A 24,888-nucleotide genomic window follows, 5' to 3' on the forward strand; every position below is an offset into this window, starting at 1 on the left:
AGTAAACATTGGTGCAGCCACCAGAACTTTCGGGCACACAATTTGACGCTAAACCAGAGTCCTTTTTAGAGAAGGGAATATTCTCTTCAATTATGTTGAGTATGAAAATCTAACTAGAACTAGGTATCAATTTGAGACTGATATACTTAAATAACTGGTGTTGACATCCAAAGGTAGAGACTGCTGATAAAACTCAGACTTTAGACTAGTTTCTAAAAATGATCAGAATGCAAAGATGCAAGAATGTTACTGACTCTGCTCACAAAGGTGAGTTTATCCTTGGCTCATTGTCATGTTATAAACCTAGTAGATTCAAAGTCTTCAGTGCTCCTGCAGGAAACACTGGAAAGTCAAGTCTTGCCTAGTGATGGTTTTGATTCGGATTAGATATGTGTTGATGAAAGCAGAGTGAAACTATTCATGATCCAAAGGCACAAAAAGGTGGAATATCAACAGGTGATGTGCTGTGAATCTGTACATCCTGAGCCAACTATTAACAGTAACTCAGACCAATCTGAAGGAAAAGCCAACAGGAGAAAGTATTGTATAAAGAAAGCATGCCTTGAGCAGTACACCATGCATACAGAGAAAAATAGAATTTAAATCAATCAGAATGCCATTGCTAAAGCATTAGGGTGGGGCCTACTATGTCTCCACTTTGAACATAAACCTGATTAAGCATCAGATCAACCATGCTTTCCTTTTTTACATTCTTACATACCACAGTATTACAATTTGTAACCTAACAGACCTAGGAAGCTGACTGTGACATTAAAGAAGTATTTTTGGAAAAGTGACCATGAATATCCATGTAACTTGTTTGACCTCATTAGAGCAGAAGGGTTAATGTGTCCAGTTCAGGCTCCGTCCAGAGCTGTGGCTGCTACAGCGGGACACAGGCTGAAGCTGGGTACAGATCCTGCGCTTGATGAATTTCTTTCATGCCAGCTGGATCCCTAGTTGCGGCAGCTATCCTCTGCAGGTTGCTTTTCCCTGTCTAAAGGTCCCCATTAGTCAGAAGTCGGGTATTCCAAGAAAGCTGGCCATCCTGACCTTCCTGTGTTCAGTCTTCACGCTGCTCTGTGCTACAACAGGGGCAGAGCCTGTGGGCTACATTGCTGGCTCCCTTGAAAGCTACTGTGCAGTGGGTCTGGCTAGGAAAGTGCAATGTTGGAAGCTATTTGGGTACTTGAACTTGACGTGGCATCTTGCACCTGGATGGGATGGGTATCAGTGTCTCTTCAGGCCTGCTTATCCGTCCAGGGGCATCTTCCTGTTATGGGGTCAGGGGGAGGGGATTCCACATTTCTCCCGGTGGGGATATTACATCCCACTGGACTCCACCACGCAGAGACAGCCTCATGTAAAAAGATGAATTTATTGGGCAAGTGGCTAGCTGGCGTGCCAGGGATGCAGCACAAACTCAGGAGCTGTGACTGTGACCCCAGGGTTTTAAGGGGTAAGTTGCATAGTTTCATAGACAAGCCAGGCAAGGCAGGTTTGGCACATTTTACTTGGTTGTAGTTATCTGACCTTTAAATTCATTTGTTCTTTATGGTAAATATCATACGTCCTAATTGGCAATAGGCCGCCCACAGTGGGACCACTCTGTGGTGGTCTTTAATTGGTGGTCTTAAGGCCCTGTTACTGAGGCAAGCAAGGTTAACAGAAGCAAAACATAGTCTTGAGTCACAGGATCATAGGCAAAACATAATCTTGACTTGATCAGTATGACTAATAACTGTCAATGCTATTGACACGATTACAGAAATTATATTTATTATAAGCTCCTGACTAATGCAGCAACTCAGTGCAGCTGGTGATAAGCCTCAAGGTTATCCCCAGCCTTCTGCAAGGCTGCCAGCTTGGTGAACTTGACGGAGGGAGAGATGATCTTCTGCTTTTTGGCAAGGATGGAGAAGGGACAAAGGCTGACCACTGGCAGCCTTTGTCTGGGGTTTTTCTAACTTGATGCCAGTGAATAGCGACTCAGACATTACATTCCTCCTACAAGTGCAGCTCACTGGACTGTCAGTTGATTCTTTTGGTTCTGTAGCTGCTGACCATTCTAGTCTCTGATGCATCCTCCTCTTCTTTTTCACCACTTGCATTCTACAAATCCTTTCCCTATATAAAATAGTTCAAACCACTTTGAATCCAGCATTCTCCTGGAACTCTGACCAGTATATGGAGAAATTTCTCAGATGAAACAGCATTTTTTTTAACATTTTAACATATTTTTCTCTTCCATACCTGAGAGAAATGGGATCCTCTTGAAATAGATTTCTGGGCATCTTGGATGCGTGTATGAGCTGCTACTTTAAGTGACTTCCTGGTTCTATGCTGCCAGAGCCATTCTGTTCTCTATAGAATGCTATGGCTTGGGTCTACCATAGGCACCCTTGTCACTGGGATGTGGGAGTTTTCGGGCCTTTGTTGATAGGGGAGGGGTTATACTGATCTTGGATCTGCTGTAGAGCACTTGTGTACTAGGCTTTGTGCAAAACTAGAAGGCTCTGCTACTTAGCTGGGGAGTAGCATTTGCAAGTATATTATCCTCCTGCTCCAATCCAGAGACTTGCCAAAGCATAGGGGGTTCAAGGTGTAAGTGCCAGGTGTAAGAACTAGTCGGGGTGGGTTTCCATGCCACAAATCTATGGCTGCAATAAATGCAATGTGGCCATCTTCAATAAAAGGTTACCACTTGTTCACATGCCTGTGGTTTTGAAGGCACCAGCAGGTTGAACATTTTTGCCATTGATAATGGGGTAGGCCATTGCTGTACAGGAACTCGATCGTGAGAAACAGAAGCTAGCACTTAAAAGACCAAATTGCAAGTCTTTATTGGAGAGTAGCTGGACTGCTGGTGGACTCTTACCGCAAAGACCAGCAGTTCTGAATGCAGCTAACACAAAGCTTATAGAGCCTCCAAAGCACAGCAGTTGTATAGAATTTATCCTAACAAAAGTAGCAACAGCAAAGAAAACCAACAAAGGAAACTTATACCTAATACAGGTATCAACTATAAGCAAAAGCAAATCACATGTGGCCACAAGGGAAATCGAAGACCAATTATCTAAGGAAGTAAGTTTTCTAGAACTTGACACATTTGTAAACCAAAGAATGTAAGAATGTCCTTTATCAAGGCATATTGCTGAGACTCAGTCTTCTTCCTTCAGTGATAGTTGTTCAAATCCTAAGGCCGTCAGTCTTCTTAGCTTTACCGGCTCTGCCATCATAATCTTGTAGGACTTGAGAAGGTGGTGAAACGACTCCAAGGTTAAAGGATTACAATCTCCCTGATAAGGGCCGAGGAGTGTATTCTCCTGGGCAATAGTTTCAAAGTACCCAATTCAGATGGTGAGTAAAGACATCATAGCTGGCCCAGAAGCTATGACTTTCAGTTGGCTTAAGTTTGTGATGGTACAATATGGTGAAGATATTTCATCTTGTCTTTGAAGGAGGCATTCTAGTAATTCAGAGGATGGGCACCATGCCATTTTCTTCTTTTGATGTGAATATCATTGGCCTTATTCTTGGCTCTGGGAAGAAAAAATGCTAAGGGGATTCCTCTTGGTTTTCCTATCCTGATCACTTTTGTTCATTGGGTCAGGGCTGCCCTTTAAGTTCTCAGGGTATACATTCATCCTGATTAGGTACTTGGGGACTAGGAAATGACCAGAGTTCTTCTAGATAAATGTTAGAGCTGCTAGAAGGGCCCTTGTTTCTTGCTACGCACCTTCTTGTCCCTCTCATTCGATCAAGGGGATTACTAGCTTGAGATCCTCTTGACAATGGTGGTAGTTCTGATTCTACAGATCTGTTTTCCTTGTATTTTTCTGGTCAGCCAAGGAAATGGGCATAGTTCCCTGTCAGAGGGTGTGGGAATATCGTTGGATATGACAGATCCTTTCAAGCATCTGTTTCTAACTCATCAGTCTAGGAGATATCAACCAGTGAAGCCTTACAGATAAGAAATTATATAATTATTGGAATGGGCTAAGCTATGTATGTCAACACTGGTGAAACAAGTTTGAAATCACATGTAATTGTGTGAACCTACATAAGCTTCTCCATGTGAAGTTTCTGGCCTACTAACCAGTATGCTTGGTCAGTGGGGCAAATGTCAGATCTCAGTTTCCTGGTTTGGGATTACTGCAGGAAATCTGGACTAGGTTTGTACATATGCAAGGAGAGAATGGATGTTGTGGTTGCATGCAGCATTAACTAGGGGAAAATGAGAATGTCAGTCTGGAATGGATGTTATCAATGATTAGCTGCCACCAGAATAGGAGCATCAGTCTTGTTATCCTTACTGGACCAGAGTGAAGATGACTTGATTTAACTTTGAACTCTTCCTGCATTTTCCATGCCTTACACATAACAGGCATCATTGGGCAAACCAGTCATTGATAAACGATTGCTGTATTCAGTGCTATGGATGAGTTCTAGTAGTCTCTTGCCAGTACTTGTGACGTGTTTGTTGCAATAAAACTTGGGCTTAACATGATGAATGCAGACTGGTTTTAAGTGTGACTCTTTAAGTGTTTACTTAAATAATTTGTGACTCATCTTTTCTATTTGATTTTATTTTTCTTACCTCAGAGAGCCCTAGAACAGAATCTTAGAGGAATTGGAGATCTGTTTCTTACTGTGAAGCCTGTCTTGGCAAAACTTTTTGTATACTAGTCATTATAATTGATATTGGTAGTTCACAAGTTACTGTTATCTCAGCCAACTTATCATAGATGGATTCAGAGGAATCTACCCCCACAACACTTTGTTGTTAAATCTCATGTCCTCAAAGAGATTGAGGTGTGGTAACTCAGGACTCCAGGCATCTTCGACAAGCATGGAGCATAATTACTGCTGTCCATGAATTTACATGGATAATGAATAGTACCATGGCCTGTTGTAGGTGGCTAGTAAGGCCTACCCATGTCACGGCCAGCAGATGGCAAGCAGGTCTTGTGGGTTTGTGGAGTTCTAGGGTGTCTTAGAATATACATAAACTCAAAAGCTGGTGCACATAGTCTAAAAATTATTGTAGCCAAGGTAACATTTGTGAATTTGACCCATTGCTACTTAGAGTCTCAAACTACGTCTGTGTCTACTTGTATACTTATCCTACTGATCTAAAATAAGTCCAGAAAGTACTCCTTTCTTTGAGAAATTCTCTCAGACTAGGTGAAACATCCCCCCCCCCCAAAAAAAAAAGTATTAGGAAAAAAATTAGGAAACTAAAGCAGGTTAACTTGGCAGCCTTTAAAGATAGAAAGATGCGGATGTGAGGGCGGTCTGGCTGTGACATCTGTCACCCCATGGGTTGCCAGAGTTGACTCAGCTGGTCTGGCTGGCTAGGGGGTGTCCCCTTCCTCCTTCACCGTCCCTCGTGTGTCCCTCCCAAAGCTGCATGCTCTGTCGAGGAGGGCGACCATCTCTGATAAGAGGACTGGTCTTTGGTGAAGGGATACGAGTAGCTGTGCTCCCCTGTTAGAATCTCCAAACAAACTCTTAAAAACGTAAAGATGCTGTTAGTGGATGAACATATAAACAAGATGTAGCTCCTACACTCAATGGAGCATCAATCACTATTTACAAAGGAAGGAAATATGTGACTGTGAGGATGAATCTTTGCTTTGTATGTAAACTTTATACTCATTGTATGATTGTACAAGGCTAATAAGCAATCGAATTATTCAAAGAAGAACCCAGATGGTGGCCAAACAATGAGGAATCACCCCAGTCCTCTTTAGCCAAATGGAGATTTGGGAGTCCTGGTAGGTAATTCTTTCATAGCATGTAGTTCCCCCCAAGAGATTAACAAATACATGAACAAGCTAACAGTCATGGGAACTGGAAGAGCTCATAACTTGTACACATAAGGTCAGAAAATTGTGAAGAAGCCTTCCCTCCTCCCTCATCCCTTTCCAGAAATCTATGGGAGCTGCCCTGAGGCTGCCTTGGAGAGTAAGATACACAGCAGATTGCAGGATTCTGATGAAGAAATGCCACCTTTTTTCTATATAGACTACTGCAAGAGCAGCATTACCAAGTAAAGAATTGTGGCTATTACTGGGTAGCAACCAATCAAGTTGTTTGGGAATCTTCTAAAGTTTAAAGAGGGTCTTAAAATCTTGGAATCTGTTTGATAGAAGAGTTTGTTGGAAGAGTCTCAACACTCATTCTAGGCGCACAAACAATGGCAGTGTCCCCTGAACAACTTTTCAGAATTGATCAAAATGACCTAAAGATGGATAGGAATAATCTCATGGCCTATCAATGGATAGGCATAATCTCCTGGGCATGTGGCCAAGAGCAATGACCAGCCTCTCACTAGTGTGGCTGCAAGGAATGGTTTTAAGTTCTATGGGGAAGGGCTAGTTTATGCAAAATAAGAGGTACTACCGGGGCTGGGAAGGTGGATCAGTAGTAGAACGCTTGCCTTGCATGCATGAGGTCCTGGGTTCGATTCCTCTGCACCATATAAGCAGAAAAGCCATAAGTGGTGCTGTGGCTCAAGTGGTAGAGCGCTAGCCTTGAGCTGAAGAGCTGAGGGGCAGCACCCAGGCCCAGAGTTCAGGCCCCACGACCGGACCCCCCCCCCAAAAAAAAGAGGTACTACCAAGCTATGCTTAAAGAAAGGTATATAAAGGTCATCTGACTTGGAACATGACATGTCCTTTTGAGCTTCAATGGTATAAATTATGTAATTGCTTGTTGAGGTTGTGGTGCCTAAGACCCTGCTATGGTTCATGTTTAACCTCTCCCAGATGGAAATGGGGTTGAAAATGAAGGCAAATCTATGAAGTGTGTGTTTTGATGCAAGACTAGCTTTACTGGCAAACCCATGCCATCATCTATTAGACTTACAGCACAGAAGAATGTTTTTAGGTGGTGCTGGGGATGTGCATGCACTTGATAGCAACAAGATGAAATCAATATGCCTATTACACTAGGATTGGGATTACTAAACCCATTTAAAAAAGGCGATGTCTGGCTGCAATGCTGTCTTGGGAATGGAATGGCTCTCAGAATGAGCGAAGGTGATTGGGGGTAGAATACTTTTACAGGTCTGGGGTCTGCTCGAGAAAGCTTATGCTTGCTGTTGGGTAGCAGATAGACTCCATTACCAGGCTAAGATACCACAAGGTATCAGGTAGCTCCTGTGCCTGGGTCTCTAGGCTTCAGCCACATGCTTCATCGCGTAGCTTTGTTTAGCCCTCCCTGTTATCTATTGGTGGCTTATTCCTTTCTATGAGTTGTGGCTCTCCATGCCCTACTCCCATATCAATTAAGGCCTGAAAATCTTTAGGTCAGATGTCCCGAGTCAGTCTTAAACAGTTTAACTTCTCCAGATACTCAGCTTGTAAATTCTATGTATCTAGGTTTGTACTTAAGTTCTTTATGGCTTGGTCATTTTATGTGAACTTACAGTAATAGCCCAGCATGGAAATCCTGTAAGTAGTATTCCCAGGAAAAGATTTGGCTGTTGCTGATTTCTTTGGCCCAAGCTCACTTGAAAGTAGCATGGATATGAAAATGTTTTAATCTGATTCCCACAGGGGCTTTATGAATGTTACTACTCCTGGGATTGGGTTGGGTGGATGGAAGAATGACTTCATGAGTTTGTCATTCATGAGGTCAGCCAGAAAGGAGGAGCAAGTGTCCCAGCATGCCTGGGAACAAGGCAACTTCACTATTGCTCTTTAGACACCTATAAATAGGATATTTCTCCCGAAGGCAGAATGCTAACTTGATTGTTTTTCTTATGGCCCAAGCTGAACAACTGAGCTATTATGAGCAGACACATAGCTCAGATGGACAAATGTTGACCATACCACCTAGAATTCTCCTTTGATATCCATAGCTAAATAGTTAAGTGATTTGAGCTGGTTTCTTCCTATCCAGGACTTCATGTACTGGTTCATATGTAGGGCTGATGTTAGTTCCCAATGGACTTGGTAGTCCCTTGGATAAACATAGTTGCTTCCTTAGCTTGGTATCTAGGCATCTCTGGACACTTAGCTAACTAAACTGCCTGGACTGAATTTTTCTATATATAAGCTAAGATAAAAGCTTAAACTAATTCCACAGAAGAAAATTAAAGAATACAACCACATGGGGAAACATTTTTTTGAGAGGCCAGAGAGAGTTAAGAGAAACGGGTAGCGATGTGGACAAAGAACTTTACTGAAATTTAGTTGGAAGTTTTCATGGGTTGGTTTTGCACTGATTTTCAGGATAAGGGAACATGGTGATGTATATTGAAATCTTTTATTAAAGTCATGTTGAAATGCCAGGGGTCTGAGAAGATATGGATGGAATACTACTACTCCTTCAAATAAGGAAGGCCCATGAACCTTTAACTCATCCTAGTCTGAATATTCTAGAACATTTTCCTCCATTCCTGGAAACCCTAACTGAAGCCTGCCTAGTTTGAAGCTGAGGTGAATGTTAAACTGAAGGGCTTAAAAATCAGAATTGAGGTCAAATCATTCTGAAGGAATGATGCAAACTCTACCAATCAGTGTTTTACTGGGTACCTGTCTTTAGTCTTCACATGTAGAAACCTAGTAACTAAAATTACTTTACTAAACTCCCTTTTTATCAAATTTGAATATGGGGCCCTATAACAATGGTTAGATTTGGTTTTTCCAAACATTTGAAGGTAATGCCCTAATGGGTCGGTGTTTCTTGGAAGAAGTATGCCTAAGAAGTTAGGTCAGAAGGAAGAGAAGAATAAAACATTCAACTTTTCACTATGAAAATGGGACTTAAGATTCAGAAATGAGGTAAGTCCTGAGAACATCATCCTGTCACCTTTCTAATCCTATTAAAAAGTATTCCTGGATCTGGTCATAGGTTCTCCTATTGGACTGAGGTATCGTGTGTTTCAGTCTTCGTGAATTCCAGCTCTTGGAGGTCTAAGATGAGACAAAGTTGATCCAAGTCTTCCAGGAATTATAGGGAGAGGTCAATGATCTCAATGCCATTTCCTGCATGGATACTCTTTGTACAGTCCATCTTTTTACAGCCTAACATTGCCATTTTTAGAGAGAATCTGGTTTGGGGAAATATATCCCCTCTGGACACTTATTTTGCTGCATCTAAAATAATGCTAAGCCCATTATTCTTATGAACCTTCTCGGGTAACTTGGAAACAATGATTTATAGAAGCATCAATTTTTATATTGTAAATTTTATTGTAAAGATGCTGTACAGAGGGATTAGTTACACGAGTAATGAGTACATTTCTTGTGGAGCATTGTTACCCCTGCCTTTGTTTTTCTAATTCCTTCCCTCCCCCATCTCCATTGCTCCTCCTCATTTCCAACACAGTGTCCTGTGAGTATCATTGTTGCCATGGGCCATCCTGTCCTTATTTCAGCATTTTATTATTCCCCTCCCTCTCCCCCAAACTAGATGAATGTACATACAAGATGTAGGGTACTGAAATCAAGTACAGGGACAACAGGGGATATACCTTAGGGGGAAGAACATACAAAAGAAACAGTCACATGGTACAATTTCTTGAGTGAAGAGTTAGAAACCCTCATGAACCTAAGTGGTCTCTCAAACAGGAAGTCATATGATGTCAAGATTAACTGAACTTGAAAAGGCATCCGTGATCAATCTAGTGGCCATATTGTGAACAGGAGTAGAATCATCAAGGCTGACTAGCACTGGGTCAAACTAATCTAATTCAAAGCAAGATGGACCACACAAAACAGAGCCAACATTGGCAAGGAGGTCGCGTCCAGTGAGAAGGGTTTGGCTCTTAGCCCTGGCAAAAAAATTTCTGCAGAAGAGAATAAAACGAATGTCATCAAGTTTTACCCCGGAGGCCATGTGGTGCTGAGGAGAGGAACATGCTAAGGCTCACAAGCCACACTGGTATTACATGCTAGTAATGACATCACCTTATAATGCGTGAAGTTCTGTGCATATAAAACTAGTGAATCTTTCAGATGTTTTATAGCTTGTCTCTGAAGTTCTAACACTTCTCATTTTATACCTTTTAACGTAGATTTGACCTCAGCTGTGATGATAGTTTTATTCCCCTACCCAAGTCACTGTGCCATTCATTGTCTAGCTAAAAGCTTATGGGCTTACCCAGGTACATTTTGAAGATAGTAATCCCATTTCCATTTCTCCTTTGTCACTGAATCACTATTGGTCACGTTGGATTCCTCTTAAAACCTGCTGGCCTCTCTAGGAAATGGCCATTGTAATAGCTGAAAGCTGACCTGGTGTACAATTTGTGTACCATATTATGAATCTGGGCTTCTTTCTGGGCTGTGCTCCTTTCCCTCTGTGTTGCTGGTGCTTCATACCTAGAGCTGCTGTGGGCTCTCATCTCCGTGTTGTTTGTATCCATTATCACCCAACAGTAGGGATTTTCTGGAGACCTACAATACTCTGGACAATCCACGGGGCTTTTGTGCCAAATGAATGGGAAATAGGGGGGCAGTTAGCATCTAGGGACAAACTTGATGGATTGAGGGAGTTAGAAGCCATGAATAATGGATCCCTTTATCCACCCAAGGCCAGAGATATTCTACATGCCTTTTCGGGTATTTCTACTGGAGGGAGCCACCTTTTAAGAATCTACACAGAAATACCATCTCAGTGATGCAGACATAGACCAGCCATCCTGCAGGGCCTACCCATCCTCCTAGCCTGGGGTCACGTCCTCAAGTCCATTACGGGCATATAGGCTTTTGCTCATTGCTTTGCAATGAGAATAAGGCCCATACAATGACTTAATAAACTTCTCCAGGCTTGTTCACGTTTTCTCATTGACGTCCTGAAGATGTGTTTTGTTAATCACCTTGTTGCTAGACTCACGTCTAGAAGTCCTGCTGTATGGACAGTGTATGTGAGAGATGAGTGTATGGGGAAAGTAGGCTTTTTGAGGGGACTAATATCTAGAGGTCCTCCTTCTGGGGAAAGCTGAAGCATGTCGCATGTCTTCCTATGGAGGTTGAGGTGCAGCTATTGGCATATCCCAGGAGCTGAATTGAGCACCTGTTTAACTCATGCTGGCATATACTTGTGGGAGTATGCTCAGTTTTAAGCTCTTGTGGTCAACATTTGGCTCCTGAAATGTCTTAGAAAAACAATACACTATGGCCTACACTTTGCATTCCTAAGAATGGGCAAGAGGATGAGCAGGAGAGTGAGGAGACGGGAGATGGAGCCATGGCTACCAATAACCTGCTACAATATCTTGTACCTTAGTGGCCAACAGTTATATCCTCAGATATTGCATGTAGAACATGCTATGAGAAAAGGTTACAAGGCCAAGGCCCTGCTGGGAACAGCCCTGGGAAGGAAATGGCATATCTGTTATAATACCAGTCTTACTATGGAGTTCACGTGCCTTAATAAAGCCAAAATGGCCATCGTGGACAGGCAATCTCAAAATACTTGTTAGGTTGTCTAACCAATGGACCATAATTCAAAGGGAAGCCAGACTTGAAAGCTTGGCCCTGATGGGTAATGTGTCTTTTAAATAGTGTGACACTCATTAGCTATTGAAAGTGAATTACCCCAGAAGACCACATGAGCAAAGTCATGTAGATTGCTGGCAATAAACCTCTCTACTCAAAGATGACAAGGCCAAGTTGCCACAAAGAGAAAAGGAAAATGTTCCCAGTCTCTTCTTTCAAGGGGACTGTTATACAATGATGAAGTAGGAGGTGCCTCACATGCCCCGCAGGTACTGTCATCAGCCTTTTGCTGACTTACAATAGCTACTTAGAAGAGAGGCCCAGAGAAGTCCTTAACACTTTCCGTGCCATCCTAGGATAAACTGATTCTGGAAGAGTAAACATTGATGCAGCCACCAGAACTTCCTGGCACATTATTTGACACTAAGTCGGAGTCCTTTTTAGAGAAGGGAATACTCACTTCAACTCAGCTAATAAGTATGAGGGACTATCTAGAACTAGGAATCAATTTGGGACTGATAACAGAGGAAAATAACTGGTATTGACAGAAGTTGACATCCAAAGGTAGAGACTGACTTCTGATGAAACTCAGGCTTTAGAGTTTCTAAAAATGATCTAAAATTGATAAGGATGCAAAGATACAAGAATGTTACTCACAACGGTGAGTTTGTCCTTGGTTCATTTAATCTTCTAGGTTTATAATATGACCAAGAGTCATATTATAAACAGGAATAATATGACTTCTGGTCATGTTATAAACAGAACTTTGTAGAAATCATTGGAAAGTCAAGTCTTGGCTACTGATGGTTTTGTCTCTAATTGGATTTGTACTGATGGGAACAGAGTAAAACTCATGATCCAAAGGCATGAAAAGGTGGAATATGAGTAGGTAATGTCATATGAATCTGAACATCCTCTGAGCCACAAATGCCCACCCTCAAGTCTGGCCATTAACACTCTGAAGGTCTTTCCCCAGTATCCAAAAGGAATGACTCCACCCCCCTAACAAATACGCACACCCACAAAATAAGGCCAACACAGGCCAAAATTAGGCCCATCAGAGAAAGGCTCAGTAACTCTTCTTGGTGGAACCACAGCCAAGAAGCCCATCACAGCCACCATCTCCTCCTCAAATGTCAAGTCCTCCTCCACTCTCCTGTTCGTCTTTTGTTTCTTTCTTGTATGCTTTAGCCTTTTCTTCCTCTGAGTTTCTTCATCCTCTGCTCAAAATCATAATCCTTTGGCTGGTTTACGTCTTATTGACTGACCTCAAAGCCTTTCTTCACCTGATCCAGGATAGAACGTTCCACATGCCTAGGCATGCCCAGGTTCCGTTGATTCTTTCCATTCATATGATCCAGGAAGTTGATGGAGTCTCTCACCACAGTCACAGACATTGCAGTAATGTCCTCCCATCTCAGAGGGTGGGGCTGTCTTGGTCATGACATTTGGAATCCAATCTTGGGAAGACGAGCCCACTTTATAGTCTCTGTGTTACTGAAACTCCCTCTTGACTGGCTGCCCTGGTTTTCCATCCTTTCCACTCTCTCCTGTGAGTCTTAGTTTCTTGTATTCCTCTTTGTGCCACTTTCAAAGAAATTACACATTTTTTAATATAGAAAAATGCTTTATTTAAAAATAGGATCTTTTCAAGAACAGAAAAACTTTATAGACAGGTAATTTAGCTTAGAAACAGTCAAACACACAAAAAATCCAGACTTAGAAATTACGATTTGTAATATATACAATACTGGTGCTGAGCAACAGTTTAAATGTAGAATGCTTTTAATCCCATCACATTTAAATAATTATGAAAACCAGTTCTTTGGACTAAAATGTCTGAATTCCTTTCTCTTATATTCTGCCCTTCCCAGAAGATACAGAAATGGCAGCAGCTAGGCAGTATAATTGTGTGCCTATGATTCAAAAAATACATCTGCACTTTTATTCTTTTCCTATTTTCTTTGAAATTCATTCCTATGTGACAGCAAGCCTGGTCCTATTTGCTTGGGTATCTTTTTTTCCCTTTGGTCAGTCGTGGGGCTTGAACTCTGGGCCCTGGGGCTGTGTTCATCTCTTCAGCTCCAGGCCAGTGCTCTACTACTTGAGCCACAATGCCACTTCTGGTGTTCTGAGTGGTTTCAGACAAGAGTCTGATGGACTCTCCTGCCTGGGCTGGCTTTGCACCACAATCCTCAGATCTCAGCCTCCTGAGGAGCTAGGATCACAGGGCCTGAGCCACCAGCGCCTGGCTGCCAGCTGCCTTCAATTTAAAAACAGAAGTTCTCTAAGGGCAAGGACGTGTGCTACCAGGATAGCAGCACAAGCCTCAGAGGTGATGTTCTTAAGTTACCAACACTCAACAGGATGTTGCTCTCTTAAGACAGCTCTAGGAATAGCTATCAGCCAATTTTTGTCATAGTGTCTTCTGAAATACTTCAAGCCATTTAAACAACTAACATAGATTTATAAAGCAGGAGAAATAGCTTATCAGACTAAAGTGCTATTAGCGACTATACTCCAGAGGCTGTTGAGATTTCATAATCTAAAACTTTTTAAACTATTGTCATTACTAATTTTTTTAATACAGTCACTGCTTCTCAGACTGGGGAACTCTAGGTATCTTCCTGTAGTGTCCATTTTTTCCCCCTAAATATTTGGAAAGGTTTCATTTTTTTTTTTATAATCCTAAGTTCTGTTTTTTTGGATCCACAAGCAAAATCGGTGTGCTTTTAAAGACACTTTTATGCCCTGACTTCTAAGGAGATTTCAGTAGTAACATCTGTATGTATGAAACATCAACAGTGATGTCTGAGGGTGTGAACATCAATTCAGACCCATGGCTCATTCTTGATTCCAGCTTCAGAAATAATGTAATTCTTTTGTAATTCTTTTCTGTCTATACTGATGAGGAAGTATGTCAAGGATAAGATGTTCGGACTTTTACTTTACCTTGTTTAGTAATTACAAGGATGTTACAATCAAGTTTACTGCTTACAACTAAAAATATAGAACATTTAAAAAAAGTGGAATTCATGAAGCAAAGATTAGAATGCATTCCTCTGAAAGTGCTGGGCACAGTAATTGGGAGACATTTTATTCTTTGAGTATACATTAAATCACAGTATCCTTGTTCTTTGTCACTCTTTTAGTTGAACTGGCAAGTATATGGTATCTTTCTTAGTCATTTATTACATTTTCTCTGGGCTCCAAACCCAGTAAGAAATTCTTTCTGGACACCAAAGAGATCATTTCAATAATGTCATATGGGGATAAATACAAACTGCCCAGTTTCAATAACGTCATATGGGGATAAATATAAACTGCCCAGCAACAAGAATGCCAAGTGGAAAGTCAATGGTCATTCTTTAACACCTATAAAGAACAAAATGAAGTTACCAATGAAATGCTATGAGGCAAATTTACGAACTTTATTTGAACAATGGTTTGATTAAATAAGGCCATACAAGGGAAACATGGTACATCAAGTTGTCAACTAACATTTAGTAAATACAGTTAAACATGACTTCATATCAACAACAATCCTAGGTAACTGAAAGGCTATTCCCATTAATCCTACAATTTGAGACCATTCCAACTGCATTTCACAAGGTGAACTCCAGTCTCCAAATCTTTAACTGCCACCTCCAGAGCTAAGTCCACTGCCAGCCAGGGCCTGGTCAGAAAGTCCAAGTATTTTATCCACTGCCGGACACCATCTTCACACAGAAGTCCAAAATGGTGCTTTCAACTCGGGCAATATGTAGTATCTCAACAGGGAACCTTATTTCCTTGGTTCTAATATTCCAAGCATGAGCAATTTTTAGTTTGACTTGTAACCATGAACAAAAAGCAACAGAAGTCTAGACCTTCTCCAAGTACTGGGTCATCAGTACCTACAAATCTTCCAAGAGAGAAACCAAAGCATATAGCTTGAAGGTTCGTGTCTCAAATTTTCATCTTTTTTGGGGGGTGGGGGAGGGGTGAACATGTATTTACAAAGCATCCAGAAATGTGTAGTTTATTAACATCTTTAAAAAAACAGCTACGGAATACAGGGTTATTTACAAGTTTTATGATGGGAAGTAAACTGCAATCAGGATTTCAGATAATCAAAGAAGTCCCATCTTTTTTCTAGAAATGTCAGTAATGTCTACCATAGTTATAAGCAGAAAAACTAAAATCTTAATATATTTTTAAAAGAGAAACTTTTTAAGACTGTAATTATCCTTGGGGAAATGGGATAATTTTTTTCCTTAGAAAGCTGATCTGAAAACACAAACACATGAGTATGTCTTCATTTAAGTACATGCTTCAAGCTAGATTTTTAAAATGTGAATTAGGGTTTCCAGAGCTTTACAAGTCCATCTGCACTGTAGGTAACAATCAAATTCTGATGAGGATGATGTGCAATACCAATCACATCCTTCTCGTGAACTGTCAAAGTTCTCTCCAGTTTGCCAGTGACTGTGTTAAAGCAGTAGAGCACAAAGTCTTCCCCCACACAATAGATCCATTCACCACGAGGAGAGAGAGCACAGCAAACAAAGTCACCACCTTCTCTCTTACCAGAGCTGAAGCTTCTGACAATCTGGCCTTGTATGTTCATGATGACCACAGTGTTTGATCGGTTGCACACCACAAAGTGTTCTGGGTTTTTAGGAAGCAGGATCACATTGTTGACAGTAATGTCTGTCCCCGCAGTGCTGCCCAAGGACTTCAAGGTATTTGAGCATTCTGTTGTCTTCATATTCCAGATCTTTACAGTGCCATCAGAGGAAGCACTGATAATATAATGTCCATCTTGTGTAAATGTTGCTTCATTAACGAAGGAGGAATGACCACGAAATTCCTTTAGGGTTTTCCCAGATTTTAAGCCATGAATTCTGATTGTCTGGTCCAAAGAGGCACTAAGGATCTGACTGCTGTCCTTGGAAAAGCTCAGACAGGTGACACCTTTACCGTGTGCCCTTTCAAACCTCCTTAAACACTGTCCACTCTGAATCTTCCACACCTTGATCTTTCCATCTTGGGACCCAGTTGCTAACATTTCTGTATCTCTGCTAAAACACATGCAGAGGACAGCAGCGTCCATCATGAAGTTATCCTGTGCCTGGTACTTAAGATCCTTCCTGATTTTTCCAGTCATAAAGTTCCATACTTCAATAAATCCATCAACAGACCCAGTGACCAGATACTGACCATCAGGAGAAAATCTAGCACATTCCACGTGTGACTTCTGACCAAACTTAATATGCCTGCTCAGCTGTGTAGGAAACTTTTCTTCCTCCACATCTTTGACAGCTGCTTTACCTCGAAACAGATCTATGGTGGGACCAGGAGGGAGCAACCCTTGGTGCTGCTGCCACTTCAGAGCCTGGCCCAGCAATGCCAAGAGACGAGATGGAGGCACCACATTGACTTCGCCAGCTAAGGCTTGGGCAATGGCTGCTCTTCTTTTCTCTTTGCTGCTTCCTTCTGGGTATGCCTCACCAGGATCAAAGTAAGACCTGGCCAAGAGGTTCTCCAGATGAATGTACCGCTCGGGCTGCGTCTGTCTTTTTTTTTTTTTTTTTTTTTGAGACTTCTGAAAGCTTTCTTGAAGTCAGGCCCCAAGGGACAGGCCACGGTTTTTCTATCTATGAGGTTGCGGTGCATGCTGGACTGAACCCTGGACTACCTCCCCCAGCTACTTACTGCTGGCCCAGGAAAGAGGCCATGGGGTCATCTGGCCTCGGACGTTTCATTCTGTAGGCCTCCATTTCCTCCTCCGTGGGCTCTCGAGTTTCATAGACACTGTTGTATGGCCGCTTTCTCCCGTCCATTTGTAAGATCTCCTTGACACGGAGCAGGCGGGCCTCCTCGGCGTTCAGTGCCTTCAGTTTCTCCTGTTTCTTCTCTTCGTCATCGCTGTCAGAGCTGCTCTTCCGGTGCTTCTTTTTCTTCTCCTCCTTCAGTTTTTCTTGGTGCATCTCCACGAGCGTCTGTGGTTTCTTCACCGACTCTTTGCCAGTCTCATCACTTATCACGCACTCCTCGGCGTTAGCAGTCTCCTTCCCAGCTTCTCCAGGGCAGTAGGAATACTTGAAGAACGAGTGACAGCATTTGTATCCCCATCGGCCTTCTTTCCAGTAAGATCCCCAGATGTGCGTGTGGTTGTGGATCTTCACGTCCTCTTCATACTTGGAGCAGGCCACGGCCCGCTCCTGCCCCTTGATGATGGCCCCATGCCGTGAGTACTCCACGTAGTCTTCCGTCTGGGCTAAGAGCAACACAGCTGGAGGAGCATCCAGATGTTCTTGGCCACCATACTTTGCCAGGATGCTTTCTTTCTGCTGTTCTTTGAAGTCTTCCTTCTTGACTTTGAAGGATTTATACAACAGCTCCAGCTTCGTGGGATCTGCCTGCAGGTGCACCTCCGAGCCCTTCTCATACGCCTCCCAGGCAAACAACTGTGTCTGAGCCATGGAAATGGTATCTCCTGTGTATCTGACGAAGTTATCGCCTGCATAACTCACTTCATCTGGATTCTTGCCTGCATTGGCGTAGGGATTTTCTCTCATCGCTCTAGTTTTGGGATCATAGTAGGCAGAATTTGGATCTAAATTTCTCAAATATTTTGCAGTATCTTCTCGAATCCTTAGGTTCCGGACTGTAATTCGCCTCTTAGAGTCAAAATTCTGTCCAGGCATGTCAATATCCTCTGCATATTTATCTTCATCCTCATCTTCACTGTTGTGATCTTTTTCCATCTGAGAATTTGGTTCCTCTTCTCCCCACTGATGTTTTGGAGAATTAGCTTGTTCCACTAATTTTCCTGAGGCTAATTCTTCTTGTAATTTCTGGGCTTTCAGCGTTCGTTTTGCCAGGTCAACTTTGGCATACTCTTCCACGATTTTCATGTGTTCCTCTGGATTGTAGCCATTCCAGCGATCTCTCTTCCCGTCGTAGTCAAATGTGAGCTGAGGCTGGACGTGATCATCTGGCGCTATGTTAGTCCCAGTAAACTTGGTCCCAACTCGTCTGGGTCTCTCAAAGCAGTCCTTCTTCTTGTGCGTCATGGCCCCGCAGTTCTCGCAGGCGCCTTTGCGGTACTTGGTGGTTATGGAATTCTCTTTTACGCCCCTCTTGTACCATTCTCCAGATGAACTGAACTGCTTCTGTTTCTCAGGTTGTGGCCTCTGGTGCTTTAAGGTGGGTCTTTTCGATGGATCGATGTACCATGGTACTGAAGAAATATACTGAGGGATGTGTGGATTGATATCTTTTCCTTCTTCATCCACTTCAGCAGGAGCATTACCCAGCTTCCGCTGTTCTTCTAGCTCCTTCTTCTTCCTCCAGTCCTCTCGGGTCATCTTCTTTGGTTCCTCTAAACTCAGTTCTTTGGACCCCGACAGGGGCGTGGCATTAACTGTATCCACAGCTGCCGACGACATGGTGAACTGGCTTCTGTATTAAAACAATAGAATGTGTCAGGTAGGTGGTACACACAATCCTGGTCCTCAGGAGGCTGGAGCAGGAGAATGGGGAGTTTCAGGCTTGTCTGGGGCTACATAATGAGTTTGAGGCCTGCTTGACTTAAATAGACCCCAGTCGGGAGCTCCCCACGCAACCGCTCGCCGACAGACCAGTAAACCCAGCCGCCGATGTTTCGCTAGGTCTGTCTTAACATCCTCATGGGGTCAGTGTCTAAAAACTGACCTGGCGGAACCCAATTCTCGGAGTTCTATCAATTGGAGAACAACCTGCTCGTAGAGGTCCATAAGGGTTTTGTCTGGCAATTTCAGAGACTGGATAGCTTGTAAAACAGTATCCCAACGGCCACTATGAATGTCAGCCACGAAACTCTCGATGCTGTCCACTGTATTCAGAGAGACGGCAGCCTCCTCTTGTAAGGTAGCCAAGGCCCGATGTAAACTGTTCTCCTTCAGGTACTACAGGATCAGACGGATCACATCGGAAGACTCGATTTCCATGGACATCGCGGTATCCTTCCCGAACAGGCCTGGCTTCCTTCTTAGCTGCTGCCCAGTGCAAGTCACCGATTGTCCTCTTAGAAAGTGCCCAGTCTTGTGTTGATGGCCGGAAGGAACTTACCCCCAGAAGACCACGCAGACAGTGTCCCTGGAGAGAGGTTTATCTCCAGCAGAGCTGACAAGGCCACAATCCCACAAAGGGAAAAGGAGAATGGCTCCAGTTTGCCTTTGACTCCTATTTATACAGTGCTGGGCAGGAGGTGGGACCTGTCCCACCTGCCCCACCTGCCCCACCTGCCCCAGAGATAGTCATCAAGGGCCCAGCTTAGGTCTGGGAGGGGCCTTTTGCTGACTTAGAAAGCTACTTGCAAGAGAGGCCAGGAGAAGTCCTTCACACTCTTTCTGTCCCATCCTAGGATAAACTGATTCTGGAAGAGTAAACATTGGTGCAGCCACCAGAACTTTCGGGCACACAATTTGACGCTAAACCAGAGTCCTTTTTAGAGAAGGGAATATTCTCTTCAATTATGTTGAGTATGAAAATCTAACTAGAACTAGGTATCAATTTGAGACTGATATACTTAAATAACTGGTGTTGACATCCAAAGGTAGAGACTGCTGATAAAACTCAGACTTTAGACTAGTTTCTAAAAATGATCAGAATGCAAAGATGCAAGAATGTTACTGACTCTGCTCACAAAGGTGAGTTTATCCTTGGCTCATTGTCATGTTATAAACCTAGTAGATTCAAAGTCTTCAGTGCTCCTGCAGGAAACACTGGAAAGTCAAGTCTTGCCTAGTGATGGTTTTGATTCGGATTAGATATGTGTTGATGAAAGCAGAGTGAAACTATTCATGATCCAAAGGCACAAAAAGGTGGAATATCAACAGGTGATGTGCTGTGAATCTGTACATCCTGAGCCAACTATTAACAGTAACTCAGACCAATCTGAAGGAAAAGCCAACAGGAGAAAGTATTGTATAAAGAAAGCATGCCTTGAGCAGTACACCATGCATACAGAGAAAAATAGAATTTAAATCAATCAGAATGCCATTGCTAAAGCATTAGGGTGGGGCCTACTATGTCTCCACTTTGAACATAAACCTGATTAAGCATCAGATCAACCATGCTTTCCTTTTTTACATTCTTACATACCACAGTATTACAATTTGTAACCTAACAGACCTAGGAAGCTGACTGTGACATTAAAGAAGTATTTTTGGAAAAGTGACCATGAATATCCATGTAACTTGTTTGACCTCATTAGAGCAGAAGGGTTAATGTGTCCAGTTCAGGCTCCGTCCAGAGCTGTGGCTGCTACAGCGGGACACAGGCTGAAGCTGGGTACAGATCCTGCGCTTGATGAATTTCTTTCATGCCAGCTGGATCCCTAGTTGCGGCAGCTATCCTCTGCAGGTTGCTTTTCCCTGTCTAAAGGTCCCCATTAGTCAGAAGTCGGGTATTCCAAGAAAGCTGGCCATCCTGACCTTCCTGTGTTCAGTCTTCACGCTGCTCTGTGCTACAACAGGGGCAGAGCCTGTGGGCTACATTGCTGGCTCCCTTGAAAGCTACTGTGCAGTGGGTCTGGCTAGGAAAGTGCAATGTTGGAAGCTATTTGGGTACTTGAACTTGACGTGGCATCTTGCACCTGGATGGGATGGGTATCAGTGTCTCTTCAGGCCTGCTTATCCGTCCAGGGGCATCTTCCTGTTATGGGGTCAGGGGGAGGGGATTCCACATTTCTCCCGGTGGGGATATTACATCCCACTGGACTCCACCACGCAGAGACAGCCTCATGTAAAAAGATGAATTTATTGGGCAAGTGGCTAGCTGGCGTGCCAGGGATGCAGCACAAACTCAGGAGCTGTGACTGTGACCCCAGGGTTTTAAGGGGTAAGTTGCATAGTTTCATAGACAAGCCAGGCAAGGCAGGTTTGGCACATTTTACTTGGTTGTAGTTATCTGACCTTTAAATTCATTTGTTCTTTATGGTAAATATCATACGTCCTAATTGGCAATAGGCCGCCCACAGTGGGACCACTCTGTGGTGGTCTTTAATTGGTGGTCTTAAGGCCCTGTTACTGAGGCAAGCAAGGTTAACAGAAGCAAAACATAGTCTTGAGTCACAGGATCATAGGCAAAACATAATCTTGACTTGATCAGTATGACTAATAACTGTCAATGCTATTGACACGATTACAGAAATTATATTTATTATAAGCTCCTGACTAATGCAGCAACTCAGTGCAGCTGGTGATAAGCCTCAAGGTTATCCCCAGCCTTCTGCAAGGCTGCCAGCTTGGTGAACTTGACGGAGGGAGAGATGATCTTCTGCTTTTTGGCAAGGATGGAGAAGGGACAAAGGCTGACCACTGGCAGCCTTTGTCTGGGGTTTTTCTAACTTGATGCCAGTGAATAGCGACTCAGACATTACATTCCTCCTACAAGTGCAGCTCACTGGACTGTCAGTTGATTCTTTTGGTTCTGTAGCTGCTGACCATTCTAGTCTCTGATGCATCCTCCTCTTCTTTTTCACCACTTGCATTCTACAAATCCTTTCCCTATATAAAATAGTTCAAACCACTTTGAATCCAGCATTCTCCTGGAACTCTGACCAGTATATGGAGAAATTTCTCAGATGAAACAGCATTTTTTTTAACATTTTAACATATTTTTCTCTTCCATACCTGAGAGAAATGGGATCCTCTTGAAATAGATTTCTGGGCATCTTGGATGCGTGTATGAGCTGCTACTTTAAGTGACTTCCTGGTTCTATGCTGCCAGAGCCATTCTGTTCTCTATAGAATGCTATGGCTTGGGTCTACCATAGGCACCCTTGTCACTGGGATGTGGGAGTTTTCGGGCCTTTGTTGATAGGGGAGGGGTTATACTGATCTTGGATCTGCTGTAGAGCACTTGTGTACTAGGCTTTGTGCAAAACTAGAAGGCTCTGCTACTTAGCTGGGGAGTAGCATTTGCAAGTATATTATCCTCCTGCTCCAATCCAGAGACTTGCCAAAGCATAGGAGGTTCAAGGTGTAAGTGCCAGGTGTAAGAACTAGTCGGGGTGGGTTTCCATGCCACAAATCTATGGCTGCAATAAATGCAATGTGGCCATCTTCAATAAAAGGTTACCACTTGTTCACATGCCTGTGGTTTTGAAGGCACCAGCAGGTTGAACATTTTTGCCATTGATAATGGGGTAGGCCATTGCTGTACAGGAACTCGATCGTGAGAAACAGAAGCTAGCACTTAAAAGACCAAATTGCAAGTCTTTATTGGAGAGTAGCTGGACTGCTGGTGGACTCTTACCGCAAAGACCAGCAGTTCTGAATGCAGCTAACACAAAGCTTATAGAGCCTCCAAAGCACAGCAGTTGTATAGAATTTATCCTAACAAAAGTAGCAACAGCAAAGAAAACCAACAAAGGAAACTTATACCTAATACAGGTATCAACTATAAGCAAAAGCAAATCACATGTGGCCACAAGGGAAATCGAAGACCAATTATCTAAGGAAGTAAGTTTTCTAGAACTTGACACATTTGTAAACCAAAGAATGTAAGAATGTCCTTTATCAAGGCATATTGCTGAGACTCAGTCTTCTTCCTTCAGTGATAGTTGTTCAAATCCTAAGGCCGTCAGTCTTCTTAGCTTTACCGGCTCTGCCATCATAATCTTGTAGGACTTGAGAAGGTGGTGAAACGACTCCAAGGTTAAAGGATTACAATCTCCCTGATAAGGGCCGAGGAGTGTATTCTCCTGGGCAATAGTTTCAAAGTACCCAATTCAGATGGTGAGTAAAGACATCATAGCTGGCCCAGAAGCTATGACTTTCAGTTGGCTTAAGTTTGTGATGGTACAATATGGTGAAGATATTTCATCTTGTCTTTGAAGGAGGCATTCTAGTAATTCAGAGGATGGGCACCATGCCATTTTCTTCTTTTGATGTGAATATCATTGGCCTTATTCTTGGCTCTGGGAAGAAAAAATGCTAAGGGGATTCCTCTTGGTTTTCCTATCCTGATCACTTTTGTTCATTGGGTCAGGGCTGCCCTTTAAGTTCTCAGGGTATACATTCATCCTGATTAGGTACTTGGGGACTAGGAAATGACCAGAGTTCTTCTAGATAAATGTTAGAGCTGCTAGAAGGGCCCTTGTTTCTTGCTACGCACCTTCTTGTCCCTCTCATTCGATCAAGGGGATTACTAGCTTGAGATCCTCTTGACAATGGTGGTAGTTCTGATTCTACAGATCTGTTTTCCTTGTATTTTTCTGGTCAGCCAAGGAAATGGGCATAGTTCCCTGTCAGAGGGTGTGGGAATATCGTTGGATATGACAGATCCTTTCAAGCATCTGTTTCTAACTCATCAGTCTAGGAGATATCAACCAGTGAAGCCTTACAGATAAGAAATTATATAATTATTGGAATGGGCTAAGCTATGTATGTCAACACTGGTGAAACAAGTTTGAAATCACATGTAATTGTGTGAACCTACATAAGCTTCTCCATGTGAAGTTTCTGGCCTACTAACCAGTATGCTTGGTCAGTGGGGCAAATGTCAGATCTCAGTTTCCTGGTTTGGGATTACTGCAGGAAATCTGGACTAGGTTTGTACATATGCAAGGAGAGAATGGATGTTGTGGTTGCATGCAGCATTAACTAGGGGAAAATGAGAATGTCAGTCTGGAATGGATGTTATCAATGATTAGCTGCCACCAGAATAGGAGCATCAGTCTTGTTATCCTTACTGGACCAGAGTGAAGATGACTTGATTTAACTTTGAACTCTTCCTGCATTTTCCATGCCTTACACATAACAGGCATCATTGGGCAAACCAGTCATTGATAAACGATTGCTGTATTCAGTGCTATGGATGAGTTCTAGTAGTCTCTTGCCAGTACTTGTGACGTGTTTGTTGCAATAAAACTTGGGCTTAACATGATGAATGCAGACTGGTTTTAAGTGTGACTCTTTAAGTGTTTACTTAAATAATTTGTGACTCATCTTTTCTATTTGATTTTATTTTTCTTACCTCAGAGAGCCCTAGAACAGAATCTTAGAGGAATTGGAGATCTGTTTCTTACTGTGAAGCCTGTCTTGGCAAAACTTTTTGTATACTAGTCATTATAATTGATATTGGTAGTTCACAAGTTACTGTTATCTCAGCCAACTTATCATAGATGGATTCAGAGGAATCTACCCCCACAACACTTTGTTGTTAAATCTCATGTCCTCAAAGAGATTGAGGTGTGGTAACTCAGGACTCCAGGCATCTTCGACAAGCATGGAGCATAATTACTGCTGTCCATGAATTTACATGGATAATGAATAGTACCATGGCCTGTTGTAGGTGGCTAGTAAGGCCTACCCATGTCACGGCCAGCAGATGGCAAGCAGGTCTTGTGGGTTTGTGGAGTTCTAGGGTGTCTTAGAATATACATAAACTCAAAAGC

At 42.8% G+C, this 24,888-nt stretch overlaps 1 protein-coding gene and 1 pseudogene across 1 annotated transcript; both read right to left on the bottom strand.

Annotated features, from left to right (window-relative positions):
• Window positions 1-12,525: 12,525 nt before the first annotated feature.
• On the bottom strand, window positions 12,526-14,762 carry LOC122101548 (annotated as a pseudogene).
• A 952-nt stretch (window positions 14,763-15,714) lies between these two features.
• Window positions 15,715-19,058, bottom strand: LOC122101549 (pre-mRNA-splicing factor SLU7-like). Its single transcript, XM_042671894.1, has 2 exons — window positions 17,154-19,058; window positions 15,715-16,966 (listed from the first exon to the last, which is right to left on the bottom strand). The coding sequence occupies exons 1-2, from the start codon at window positions 18,890-18,892 to the stop codon at window positions 15,796-15,798; spliced, it is 2,910 nt and encodes a 969-aa protein (XP_042527828.1). The 5' UTR covers window positions 18,893-19,058; the 3' UTR covers window positions 15,715-15,795.
• Between the last annotated feature and the right edge of the window lie 5,830 nt (window positions 19,059-24,888).

This window comes from Dipodomys spectabilis, unplaced genomic scaffold (genome assembly GCF_019054845.1).
Source record: "Dipodomys spectabilis isolate Male_0828 unplaced genomic scaffold, ASM1905484v1 ptg000669l, whole genome shotgun sequence".
In the NCBI taxonomy this organism is placed as follows: domain Eukaryota; kingdom Metazoa; phylum Chordata; class Mammalia; order Rodentia; family Heteromyidae; genus Dipodomys; species Dipodomys spectabilis.